General features: G+C 45.7%; 1 protein-coding gene across 2 annotated transcripts in view; it reads left to right on the top strand.

The window, feature by feature from the left end:
* JAK1 (Janus kinase 1) overlaps window positions 1-14,023 on the top strand; it is a 143,328-nt gene that overhangs the window by 105,371 nt on the left and 23,934 nt on the right. For both annotated transcript variants that reach the window (XM_055404089.2, XM_055404090.2), the window contains exons 8-11: window positions 1,752-1,937; window positions 5,976-6,133; window positions 7,991-8,114; window positions 10,325-10,511. In XM_055404089.2, the coding sequence (XP_055260064.1) occupies window positions 1,752-1,937; window positions 5,976-6,133; window positions 7,991-8,114; window positions 10,325-10,511 (655 nt within the window). The remainder of the gene's footprint in view (window positions 1-1,751; window positions 1,938-5,975; window positions 6,134-7,990; window positions 8,115-10,324; window positions 10,512-14,023) is intronic.

Raw genomic sequence — 14,023 nt, 5'->3', positions numbered from 1 at the left:
CTAAGCAATTTACATGGATTAACTCATATATTCCTTAAAACAAATCTATGTGAGATACTACCATTTTCCCTACTTTATAGATGAACAGAAAGAGGTACAGACAAGCTAAGAAATTTGCCCAAGGTGATAATTAACTAATAAATGATTGTGCCAAGAATTGAATTTAGGTCTTTGGCTCCATGAAATAGGGTAATTTTTCTTGCAATTTGGAACTTCTTTTTGAAGTGTTTATTGAATGAGGCAATAGACCAGATTGGTTTAAAAGCATGGGTTTTAAAGCTAAATAGACCTGGTTCACATCCTCGCTCTACTGTTTATATTTACATGGCCTTGGGAGGGTTACTTCATATATATATCAGACACATATTCATTATTCATCTATGAAAAGGTAACACTTATTGTACTACCTCATAGTGTTGTTGAGAAAACTGTCATTTAGCATAGAGCTTATATAATAATAAATGGTGTATAATAAATGTTCAATAAATAATTATAGCTGTTATCATCTTTATTTGGGCTTCCCTAGTGGCTCAGACCGGAGAAGGCAATGGCAAGCCACTCCAGTACTCTTGCCTAGAAAATCCCATGGATGGAGGAGCCTGGTAGGCTGCAGTCCGTGGGGTCGCTATGGGTCGGACACGACTGAGCGACTTCACTTTCCCTTTTCACTTTTACACATTGGAGAAGGAAATGGCAGCCCACTCCAGTGTTCTTGCCTGGAGAATCCCAGGGACAGGAGAGCCTGGTGGGCTTCCGTCTATGGGGTCACACAGAGTCGGACACAACTAAAGTGACTTAGCAGCAGCAACAGCAGCAGTGGCTCAGACGGTAGAGCGTCTGCCTGCAATGTGGGAGACCCAGGTTCAATCCCTGGGTCAGAAAGATCCCCTGGAGAAGGAAATGGCAACCCACTCCAGTACTCTTGCCTGGAAAATTCCATGGACAGAGGAGCCTTACAGGCTGCAGTCCATGGGGTTGCAAAGAGTTGGACACAACTGAGTGGCTTCACTACTTCTACTACTATTGACATAAAGGTGAAATTTACTTTCTACTCCTGTTTTATGCTCATGCTAAAATAATGCCAAACACTTACCAAGCTCTTTCTGTGTAGTGTGGGTACTGTGTTATTAAGAATCTACCTTCTGCTCTAAGAATTCTGTGAAGACATAAGATCTCTGTTTTATGGATAGGTAAATGGAGGCTCAAAGAGATGACCTAACTAGTTAAGTAACTGGCAGAGTCAGGATCTTATCCAGATCTCTAGTCTCCAAGACTCTGCTACACAAAATATGTAAGCTTGTGCAGACATGTATGACTCCACAAGTTATCCAAGCATGGGATTCATACCTGTCCTTGAAAATTCCAACTTGATTATGGTTGTCTAGTCAAGACAATCAGTGGTAGATTCTAAAAGGAGAAAGCCCATGCTCAACTTGGGGGACCTGGTTGTAGATGTATGTCTAGTGGGCAGTTATTTCCACTCCTGAATTTGCTTGTACATTATAGATAATGTAAAGAGTTTAATCAGTGTGTCCATTAAGGTCTTTTCCAGGGGTAGGGTCCTAAAAATCCCTGGTGGGACCTGAATGAGCCCATGGGTGTTGACTCTCCCAGTTCCTCCATCAGTCCAGGCACTCTGGCTTTCTCTTGCTTGGCTTCAAGGCCTTATGTTGTTTTGCCAGGAGAAAATGAGAAATGCCAATAGAAAATGAGAAAGCTGGCTTCACTCTGTTGCTTATGCGTTTTATCAGATTGTTCCTGTTGAAAAGGAAAAAAACAAACTGAAACGGAAAAAACTGGAAAATAAACACAAGAAGGATGAGGAAAAAAACAAAATCCGAGAAGAGTGGAACAATTTTTCTTACTTCCCTGAGATCACTCACATTGTAATCAAGGAGTCTGTGGTCAGCATTAATAAGCAGGACAACAAAAAAATGGTAAGTTTCCTCTAGAAGTGATTTGGTCTGGGTTTGGTGCTGGGAGGGGACTTTGCTGAGGACAGTTATGCAGCACGTGCTCTTCAAGGTTCCTGTCCCTGAGAGAAAATCTTGTGATCATCTTATTTAAGCCAAAAAGTCCCTGTTGCTGACATTGACATTATCGGTGTCAGTGTTTAAGTTACCTGGGTATGTTCTGGTATCTTTCTTTGTTCTTCAAGTGAAGACAGGATTTGTTATCCTCCCAAAGATATTTCAGCATCAATATTCAGTTCACAAAAATTAGTGGAGGTGAGAAAAAATTTGGTGAGTGAGGGTTTGCATTTTCTCCCAAGGGCTCCTGCGCGGCCCCTCTGCTGAGTTGGGTGGGTCACCTGGGATGAGGTCGGTGGGAAGTCCCGCTTTACACTTGCGCAGACTGTTGGGCCGGCGGCTGTGGCCACAGTGACAGTCCTGGTGTCAGGCACACCCAAGTGACTCTCGGACAGAGGAAGGAGTATTCAACTTCACTTCCTCTTTTCTGGTATCACTTGAGGACATGATCTAGACAGGCAGCCAGTTTGGCAGGGGAAGTGGGAGCCCAGCCAAAGCAAACATGTTTGTGTCAGGGAAGTCACGGCCGACTGCTCGTGGAAAGGACAAGATGGTGAGACGCAGTGCTCCATGCCGTGGAGGTCGTCACCTAGGGAAGTACCATGTTTTGGCAAATTTTACTGTGTCAAAATCCTAACACTCAGTGCTGGGAAAGAATCTGGTGATGCACTTTAGGACAAGTGGCCATCCTTTTATATCTAGAGTAATTAGTCTTTTGGGTATACCTTTTGGGAAAGCAGTTTGATTTGTTCTTGTTTAGTCGCTTAGTCATGTTCAGCTCTTTGCAACCCTGTGAACTGCAGCACATCATGCTTCTCTGTTCTTCACTATCTCCCAGAGTTTGTTCAGACTCATATCCATGGAGTCGATGCCATTCAACCATTTCATCAACCTTCTCCTCCTGCCCTCAGTCTTTTCCCAGCTTCAGAGTCTTTTCCAGTGAGTCAGCTCTTCTCATCAGGTGGCCAGAGTATTGGAGCTTCAGCATCAGTCTTTCCAGTGAATATTCAGGGTTGATTTCCTTTAGGATTGACTAGTTTGATCTCCTCACTGTCCAAGATAACATGTATTGAAAGGCTTGAAAATATCTACATATGCCTCCATTCAGGAAATGAGGATCTGTCTTTTAGTAACAGTGAGATTGCAGGCAGTGGTCGATGAATGTTTATCCCAGCAGTATTTGCAGTGTCAAAAATGCTGAAACTAACCTGCATATATGATGATAGGAAAGCGAGAAAATAAAATACAACTCATCTGAGTAGTAGATTATGTAATTATGTAAACAAATTGGGCAGTTATTATGTAAACAAATTGCTGAATTTTAAAAAATCTGGAAGAATGCTTCATAAATGGAAAAAAGCAGAATATGAAACTTAATAGAACCAATTTTGTTTTAAAAAGTTTGAAACATGCACATGCTCTTAGGAAAATACTCAAATATTAACAACTCTTTGTTTATGATGGTATTATAAGTGCTTTTAACTTTTAATTCTCCCTATCCTTCCTTTTTTAAAATAAAGATACATTGATTGCCTAAGAAAACTGTAGTAAAAATGTGATGGAAGACATAGAAGAGCCCAGATAGATGTTAGTGGAGACATGGAAAATGGCAAGATGGAGAAAACAGAAATAAATGCTATTTATTCAGCATATTTGGAGAAGGAAATGGCAGCCCACTCCAGTATTCTTGCCTGGAGAATCCCATAGACAGAGGGGCCTGGTGGGAAGCTGTCCATAGGGTCGCACAGAGTCGGACATGACTGAAGCGACTTAGCAGCAACAGCAGCATTCAGCATGTTATAGATATTAAGTCATATTGTCAGGATTTTGCCTCCACTTTCAGTGGGGAATCTGAGACTTCGGGAGAGCTGTAGAAACTTGCACAGGGTCAGCTCTAGCCTGTACTGATTTGGGTTCCAAGGTGTCCTCTCCCCCAGGGACTCCGTAGTGAGGGAGAGCTTGGCACATCTTTGGGCTGGCTGTTCAACATGGGCAAACCCTGGAGACATGGCTGAGAAGAAGGAACAGCAGCCAGTGGATGCAGGCTTTGAGAGCCTTCCCTGTCCTGTCCTAGCGGACAGAGTCAAGGGCAGTACCCAGATGGTGCACCTGTCGTCTAGGCCAGGGCTCACCGTAGCCACCCGGGCTCACCCTGGCCACCTGGGCTGGCAGCTCTGTGCCAAGCTACAGTGCTTGTGGGGCTGGGGGAGGCAAGAAAAAACCCGTACTAGATCTCCTCGTTACTTTTTCTTTTACAAATACGAGGCCTGCTATGCACCAGGTACTTCCTGTCGTAAAAGCTTTGCAAATGCCAACTCTTTTCATTTTCTTATTATTCCCATTTTATGAAGGAGGAATCTGAGGCACAAAAAAGCTAAATAACTCAGCCAAGGTCCTACAACTGTGACATTAAATCATTTGAAATTGCCAATATTTGATAATTTTTGACAAAAAACGATGATTACATATGCTTAAATATACATAGAGACACTGAGATTTGAACCCAGATAAACTGGCTCCTGAAACTGGTGGGTTAACCCTGTGTGATGCTTTTTTTATTTATCTCATTCCCCCATCCCTTCCCAGCCATGGGATTTCCAAGCTGTATTTTGGTTGCCGCTTTCAGGAAAGCATGATGCTACCATGTTATCAGATCATATCTTGATTTAGCTCTTCTGTCTGCATCTTCTTGACATCTCCCCTTTCTATTCAGACTTCTGCTTTCAGAGAACTTAAGCACTTACATGGTTTCATTTGTATGTAATTGGGTGAAGGGCTACCCAAGCCAGACTATCTTGCATTTGCTCTTTGGGGCTCTGCAGGGAGATGCTGGGTCACACCTCAAAGGAAGCACACTTAGCACAGAGCCTCCTTCCTGGATCACCATCCCTATGGTAGTCCTGCCCTCTCTTGGCCTCCTTGGCTCACAACCCCAAAGCACCTTTCCTTTGGCATCATAGATAATTTTCATTATAAGCCCTTTACCTCCATTCTCCTAGTTGCTTATATCCCTCTCTCCCCACCCCTTCATTGGTCTCATCTCTGCTTTTCTCTGCCACCAGCCTTTTCTTTCTCCATTGTTACGGAAAGAGTGTTTTACTCCAGTGTCATTTTACCCTTCTCTTCAGGCTCCAGTGTGTGTTAATGATAGTATTTTTGTGAGCCAGAGCTCTAAATCATGGCTTTACATACCTTACTTCATCAGATGTTCCTGGTTGACCCCACAGTTCCACTCAAATAAATGCTCATCTCTGCTCAGGGTTATAAGATTAAGACAGAAACCTCACCTGTCTTTATCTCGGAGCATTTTTCTTCCTTCCGTGAAAACTCCCTCCCTGCTCCTCTTCTCTTTTGCCTTTGCCTCTCCCGCTGTAAGACTGCGCCTCCTCCAGACCCTCAGAGTTCCCTGGATTTAACCTCACAACCTCATCATTGTGTCTGGGACCATTCCTGAATTAAAATCCAGAGTTTCACCTTCTGAGCCAGCTCTGGATGGGATGAAGCACCTGTGCCTCTTTCTTTTTCTATAAGCAGGAATAATGTGTAGTACCAGGACCAGGGTACCACCTGTACACTCTCTGCTCTTCCCACCTTATGTTGTTGCCACCTTGAATCAGCCTTCCTTTTCCATCTGGTCCCGGGGGCAGCTTCTCCATGGTCTCAGGTCTCCCACACAGCCGCCTGTCCCCTGCTTCCCCTACATATACTATTCCTCATTCAGAAAAGGTTTAAGGTAATAGATGAAAGAGTGTGGTGAACAGTCAGAATTGTTTATAAATGCAAAGGTGCAGTTACTGTCAACAGAAGGAGCTTCCCTGTGGGGTCATGCATCCTCCATTGTGTTAAACACAAATATATTCTCACTATGTTCCTGCCCAGAGAGTCAGCTGCTGCTTGCGATGGCAGGCGTGTGATGTAACCATGGGCACTTCTGCTCTCTTGCAGGAACTGAAGCTCTCTTCCCACGAGGAGGCCTTGTCCTTCGTGTCCCTGGTAGACGGCTACTTCCGGCTCACAGCAGATGCCCACCACTACCTCTGCACTGACGTGGCTCCCCCATTGATCGTCCACAACATACAGAATGGCTGTCATGGTCCAATCTGGTTGGTTCGATAACTTTTCCAGTTACCTTTGGTGTGAAAAGAACAAAGCGATGGGGGGGAGTGCGGCCTTCTCAGGCATGGGTGTCACTGAGCATTAGGCTGAGCACTTCCTCGGTGCCCTTGACTGTCCCTGCCGTCCTGGCCAGGCCACTCCCTTATGTGGGGGTCCTCACAGTTGAAACCCTCACCTCCCCATAGCTGACCCAGAAGCGCTGCACATCCTAACTCCTTGCTGTCAGACGCTCTGGGTGATGCGAGAAAGATAGCACACAGATCTCAACAGCAGACAGTGTAGTGAGAAACAGAATCCCGAGTGGGCTTGCCCTCCGGTGCCAGATGCACAGTGAGGGCGACCAAGCCTTAGTGCTGGAAGGGGCTTTGCTGGGTGTCTCGTCCCACCTGCATCTCAGACACCTCTGGTGATGGCGTCCCTAGTGCTTCACAAGGTAGCGAGAAGCTTGGAGCTCTGCAGACTTGCTCATCTTCCTGATAGGGAGTTGAGGTCTGCCTCCCTGTAAGTTCTGCCTGCTCATCTGAGTTCTGCCATTTGGAGCAGTAGGAATTCAACTTCCTCTTATCCATGGCCGTCCTTCAGGCAAAGGAACACAGCTGCTGTGCTTCTTCTGAGTCTCTTCCAGACCATAGTGTATCTGTGGAAGCACCTCTTCAGCCACCTTTCGCACGAAGCGGTCCCCACCTTCTTCCTGATTCCGGGTGCCTTGTGGACCAGCAGTTTGTCAGTTGTGTGGTCCCGGCGTGGAGAGGCTCACACACACACACACAAAAAATTGCTGAGCAAGGGCTGAGCTTTATAATAAAGGATGGCCCTCAGATATCCCAGCTATACTTAAGCGTCAGGGCCGTGGCACCTGCTTCTCCCCTTAGACTGGAAAGCCCTCCCTTCCAAGTCCATACAGCCACCACTTCCTTCAGGGTCACTCACATGTCACCTTATTGGTGAAGTCTTCCCTGGCCACCTTATATAAAATAATGACACCTCTTCCCCCTCTGTACCCCACGCTCCCTGACTCCTTCACTCTGCTTTGTTTGTTTTCAGTGGCATTTATTAGCTCCTGCCACGTTAAGTTTATGTACTTTGATTCTGTCTGCCTGCCCTTATCACCCAATGACTGGAGCCCTTGGTGCCTTTCTAACACATGTTGACCACACAGCCCCCTTACCAGCACTCAGTGAGCAGTAGTAACCTCATGTGTGGATTTTGGCAGCTGTTTGTTCAATGCCTTCTGTGTGCGAGACTCTTCCGTCCTGGGGACACAGGAGTGTCGGACAGGCATGTTTTCTACTCACAACTTTTGATTTCTCGTTGATTTCTTTATTCAGTGTTTATTTCTTTATTCAGTGTTTATAGATAAGTTATTCCCTTATCTATTGATAAGTGATGTGATAAGCTGCTATGAGCCAGGCATGCTCTGGTTATTGTGGATACAGCAATGAACAGAACAGCCCCGAACTCCTGCTATCCTCAGGCTCATGTTCTAGGTGTGCAGCCTGGGATGGTGGTGGAGGGACCCACATATCATCTCCACGTCCCAGCCTTGGGGGAGGTCTTCTGGCTAGAGTGGAGACGGTGTTTGTGGGGAAGTCGGGGATGGGTGGGCTCAGGGCCTTGGGCAATGGGCTGAGCCCCCTTCTCGACCTTGGAGACCTGATTTGTTTTGAGGCTTCTCAGCACCTCAGCCTGCCTCATGTCTTATACATGAGAGGACGTTAGGACCCAGGACAGGTAATACACGGGGACGTCAGACTTGAGGCACCTGAGGGAAGTGGACGTCCCGTGGGGTTTGGCGTGCTTCTGTTTGGTGTGAGCTCGCTCTCTTTGCCTCTCTATCCTTCTAGCACGGAATATGCCATCAATAAGCTGCGGCAAGAAGGAAGTGAGGAGGGGATGTACGTGCTGCGGTGGAGCTGCACCGACTTTGACAACATCCTCATGACTGTCACCTGCTTTGAAAAGTCTGAGGTCAGTTGGGACACTGGCTCAGGCCACGCACAGCCTCATCCAGGAGCTTCCGCGGTGAGGGGTGGGAGTAGGAAGGCCTGGGCCTCCGAGGAACCCCGCAGTTCTGACACGGGCCGCCTGCACTCCCGAAGGAGCCACTTCCAGGCAGCCAACCCTTTGTCCTCAAGACCCTTTGTTTCTTCCTTCAGGGGACCCATGGCAGGGTTCTCTGTGCTCTGGAAGGTGGAATGTGGCCAGAAAACGAGCTCCCACAAAACACCCACTGACTTAGAGTGGTTTATGTTATACTCGGCGCCATCACAGACCCAGGGCTCTGTCTGTCTGCGGCATTCACTGGTACAAACCAGTGCCAATAAGACCTATTGGAAACCTGACCTAACACAGTTTTCCCCAGATGGTAGCTGCAGGCATTTTATCAGACAAATTGCTGTCCTGAGTTTTAACAAGATTTCTGTTAATGACTCAGGTGTGGTTGGAAGCTGGGAATGATGTGAGAGAAATCCTAATATTTTGGGTCAGGTAGAAGCCGAATTCCTGACTTGGCCTCACTAAACCACAATGCTTTGTAATTCATGTAATTAAAAAAAAAACACAAGGAATGGACTACTTTAAAAGAGTTTTACAGAATTAGTCCAGATAAATACACTAGTGTTGACTGGGTTCACCATGAGCTGGGAGCACTGAGGTGGGGGAGGGGCCGGCAAGGTGAGAGGCAGCGTATGAGTGTACTTCAGGCCTCAGGCATGGAGGAAAAGTACAGGACAATCCCTGGGGCTGGACTCAGTCAGGAGTGGAGGAGGAAGTGGTGGAAGGAACCCAGTGCTGCCAGAGTCCTGGGTGAAGTCTTGAAGGGGCCACTGCTCGCCTGGGGTGCTCCTGGACACTGTGGCCTTGGGGCTGATACAGGTGCAGTGGCTCAGCACTTGGCAGGCCTGTTGCCTTGGCAGGATTCCTTTCTTCTGCATTCAGTCAGTCTCTGGAGGAAGTTTTATGTTTTTACCAGGGATGGGAGCATGAGACGGCCCAACTGCCTTTGGAGGTGGAATTGACCTGTGCTGTACGAGAATGTCAGTGATTCAGTCCCATGGTCTACCTAGTGTCAGGTTACCTGGGGAAAACAGGAATCAGAGATAGGGTCACTCCTACTGTTTGCTTCAGCTCAGCTGACATTGTGCTGAGCACTTTACCTGTATATTCTCATTTAAGCCTTACTATAGCCCTATGAGATAAGTTGCATTGTCCCCACTGTACAGATGAAGAAACTGAGGCATCAAGAAGTTAAATATCTTGTCTTAGTTTACACCATAAACAGATCTTTCTGGCCCTCATTCTAACCACTAAAATAGTGTTCTTTGTACAAAAGTTCTCATGAAGGAAAACTTCTGCTGTACTTCCTCTCTGGGGCACCATGCAACCCGGAAACGAGACTAGACAGCTGTCTCCCACCTCCCCAAAGGTTCTTAGAAGAGCTGTTTGAGGGAGTCCCTGGATATATTTTGCTGTAGTACTTATTTCATATGTAATAATATTTGCTAACCTCTATAAAGTGCTTGCTGTGCTATGCTTAATCGTGTCTGACTCTTTGGGATCCCATAGACTGTAGCCAGCCATGCTCCTCTTGTCCATGGGGATTCTTCAGGCAGGAATACTTGAGTCAATTGCCATGCCCTCCTCCAGAGGATCTTCCCAACCCAGGTCTCCCACATTGCAGGTGGATTCTTTACCTCTGAGCCACCAGGAAAGCCCCTATCAAGTGCTTACTTTTTCACATGCATCTTGCCGTATAACCATAGCCACAGTGCTGAGGTTGGTGTTTTCGTGGAGTTCATTTTAAGTGCCAAAATGAAGTGATGCTCTCATGGAAATCATTGCTGTGTGAGACTGTTTCCCTGGTGTTATTAATAACTCCCATTTGTCAGCACCTTCTCCTGGATCTCCCTTATTAGATATTATTTCTAATATTACCATTATTAGATAATATTATATATTATTAGATAATATTTACATTTATTAGATATTATTTCATTTACATATAATAAGCTTTTCATTTCTAAATAACTTTAGATTTACAGAAATGTTACGGAGATAGTATGGAACTTCTGTTTGCCCTCTACCTGGCTTCTCCTATTGTTAACATCATACATACCCAGGAGAGGTTTGCCTGACCCCTTTTAAAACAAATTCTTTCTGATCATTTTCCTAAACGGCAGGTGCTGGGTATCCAGAAACAGTTCAAGAACTTTCAGATCGAGGTGCAGAAGGGCCGCTACAGCCTGCATGGCTCGGACCGCAGCTTCCCGAGCCTTGGGGACCTCATGAACCACCTAAAGAAGCAGATCCTGCGCACAGACAACATCAGCTTTGTGCTGAAGCGCTGCTGCCAGCCCAAGCCCCGAGGTCAGTCTCTCCAAGCCAGAGGCCAGCTGCATCCCCTCACCATGCAATGAGACCCAGGCCAACCGAAAGGTGCTGGGTGCTCTGAAGAAAATGCTCCTTCTGCCACAACTTCTAGGTGTTTTTCATTGAGTTTTGTTACACGTCTGTCCCTGATTCAGATCCTATTCCTTGGGTGTCAGCATTTTCTATAGAAAAGACATGCACCTTTTCTCAGTGTCTCAGTTAAGCTGCAGAAAGAGGCATGTTTAGGATTAGAAAGCAAGAATTTTTTTTCTTCCTTTTGATAAAATGTCCTGAGAGTTCCCCTGTCAGTGTTTTATCTGTCTGTCTGAGAAATGGTCCTGGCACATCTTCTGTGGGCCAAGGATTATGTTAGTGGTGTAGAAAAATGCACACGACTCACTCCCTGTGCCCCAAGGGATTCCAGCCTAATACAAACAAATGTTTCAGGTAAATGAGGCCATTGCAGCATATGATCATCAGCATAATTACACACATATTAGGCCCTGGGGTTGCAGAGGAGAGGACGGTCAAGATCCCTGAGTCACATGGTTGTGGATGGCTACACAGAGGAAGTGGATCTTGAGCCAAGTGTTGGATAGTGAGCAGTGTTGCCAGTTAGCTAAGGGAATTCCCAGCACGCATGTGCAGGGCAAAGCAGAAGGCAGATGTAGACACTGCAGAAAAGTTGTAGAGGGCTAATGTGTTCATGACAATGTACAGGAGACAGGGATCAAGACCATCCCCAAGAAAAAGAAATGCAAAAAAGCAAAATGGCTGTCTGAGGAGGCCTTACAAATAGCTGTGAAAAGAAGAGAAGCAAAAAGCAAAGGAGAAAAGGAAATATATACCCATTTGAATGCAGAGTTCCAAAGAATAGTAAGGAGAGATAAGAAAGCCTTTCTCACCTATCAGTGCAAAAAATAGAGGAAAACAATAGAATGGGAAAGACTAGAGATCTCTTCAAGAAAATTAGAGATACCAAGGGAACATTTCTTTTCCATGGGGATGGTCTTGGTCCCTGTCTCCTGTACAATGTCACGAACCTCTGTCCAGAGTTCATCAGGCACTCTATCAGATCTAGTCCCTTAAATCTAATTCTCACTTCCACTGTATAATCATAAGGGATTTGACTTAGGTCATATCTGAATGGTCTAGTGGTTTTCCCTATTTTCTTCAATTTAAGTCTGAACTTGGCAATAAGGAGTTCATGATCTGAGCCACAGTCAGCTCCTGGTCTTGTTTTTGCTAACTGTATACAGCTTCTCCATCTTTGGCTGCAAGGAATATAATCAATCTGATTTCGGTGATCAATCCTGGGTGTTCATTGGAAGGACTGATGCTAAAGCTGAAACTCCAATACTTTGGCCACCTTGTGCGACAAGTTGACTCACTGGAGAAGACACTGATGCTGGGAAGGATTGGGGGCGGGAGGAGAAGGGGACGACAGAGAATGAGATGGCTGGATGGCATCACCGACTTGATGGACATGAGTTTGAGTGAACTCCGGGAGTTGATGATGGACAGGGAGGCCTGGTGTTCTGTGATTCATGGGGTTGCAAAGAGTCGGTCACGACTGAGCGACTGAACTGAACTGAAGGGAACATTTCTTGCAAAGATGGGCTCAATGAAGAACAGAAATGGTATAGACCTGACAGAAGCAGAAGATTTTAAGAAGAGGTGGCAAGAATACACAGAAGAACAATACAAAAAAGATCTTCACGACCCAGATAACCATGATGGTGTGATCACTCACCTAGAGCCAGACATCCTGGAATGTGAAGTCAAGTGGGCCTTAGGAAGCATCACTACAAACAAAGCTAGTGGAGGTGATAGAATCCCAGTTGAGATATTTTAAATCCTAAAAGATGATGCTGTGAAAGTGCTACACTCAATATGCCAGCAAATCTGGAAAACTCAGCAGTGGCCACAGGACTGGAAAAGGTCAGTTTTCATTCCAGTCCCAAAGAAAGGCAGTGCCAAAGAATGCTCAAACTACCGCACAGTTGTACTCATTTCACGTGCTAGTAAAGTAATGCTCAAAATTCTCCAAGCCAGGCTTCAGCAATATGTGAACCGTGAACTTCCAGATGTTCAAGCTGGATTTAGAAAAGGCAGAGGAACCAGAGATCAAATTGCTAACATCCGCTGAATCATCAAAAAAGCAAGAGAGTTCCAAAAAAACATCTATTTCTGCTTTATTGACTATGCCAAAGCCTTTGACTGTGTGGATCACAATAAACTGTGGAAAATTCTGAAAGAGATGGGAATACCAGACCACCTGACCTGCCTCTTGAGGAACCTGTATGCGGGTCAGGAAGCAACAGTTAGAACTGGACATGGAACAACAGACTGGTTCCAAATAGGAAAAGGAGTATGTCAAGGCTGTATATTGTCACCCTGCTTATTTAACTTATATGCAGAGTATATCATGAGACATGCTGGGCTGGATGAAGCACATGCTGGCATCAAGATTGCTGAGAGAAATATCAATAACCTCAGATATGCAGATGACACCACCCTTATGGCAGAAAGTGAAGAACTAAAGAGCCTCTTGATGAAAGTGAAAGAGGAGAGTGAAAAAGTTGGCTTAAAACTCAACATTCAGAAAACTAAGATCATGGCATCCGGTCCCATCACTTCATGGCAGATAGATGGGGAAACAGTGGAAACAGTGGCTGACTTTATTTTGGGGGGCTCCAAAATCATTGCAGATGGTGATTGCAGCCATGAAATTAAAAGATACTTACTCCTTGGAAGGAGAGTTATGACGAACCTAGACAGCATATTAAAAAGCAGAGACATTCCTTTGTCAACAAAGGTCCGTCTCGTCAAGGCTGTGGTTTTTCCAGTGGTCATGTATGGATGTGAGAGTTGGACTATAAGGAAAGCTGAGTGCTGAAGAATTGATGCTTTTGAACTGCAGTGTTGGAGAAGACTCTTGAGAGTCCCTTGGACTGCAAGGAGATCCAACCAGTCCATCATAAAGGAGATCAGTCCTGGGTGTTCATTGGAAGGACTGATGTTGAAGCTGAAACTCCAATACTTTGTCCACCTGATGCGAAGAGCTGACTCATTGAAGAAGACCCTGATCCTGGGAAGGATTTGAAGGCAGGAGGAGAAGGGATTGACAGAGGATGAGATGGTTGGATGGCATCACCAACTCAATGGACGTGAGTTTAGGTAGGCTTCGGGAGTGGTGATGGATAGGGAGGCCTGGCATGCTGCGGTTCATGGGGTTGCAAGTTGGATACGACTGAGCAACTGAACTGAACTAAATGTGTTCAGTGCACTTAGAAGAAGGGAGGCGGAGGCGACGAGTGCAGACTCTGGATCATCGGAGGCCTTGGTTGCCACATCATGAAACCGGGCCTTTATTGTGCAGGCAGTGAGGAGTCATGGGTGGATCACGGAGTGAGATGGATAGAAGAGGCGAGGAACTCGGCCGCTTTTATTATTAATTTTTATTATAGTAGATTTGCTTTACAGTGCTGTATTAGCTTCTGCATAGC

This window comes from Moschus berezovskii, chromosome 4 (genome assembly GCF_049115385.1).
Source record: "Moschus berezovskii isolate FMDL1 chromosome 4, NW_MosBer_1.0, whole genome shotgun sequence".
Taxonomy (NCBI): Eukaryota; Metazoa; Chordata; class Mammalia; order Artiodactyla; family Moschidae; genus Moschus; species Moschus berezovskii.
The sequence above is the reverse complement of the archived record's forward strand: the minus strand, read 5'-3'. Positions and strand labels throughout refer to the sequence as shown.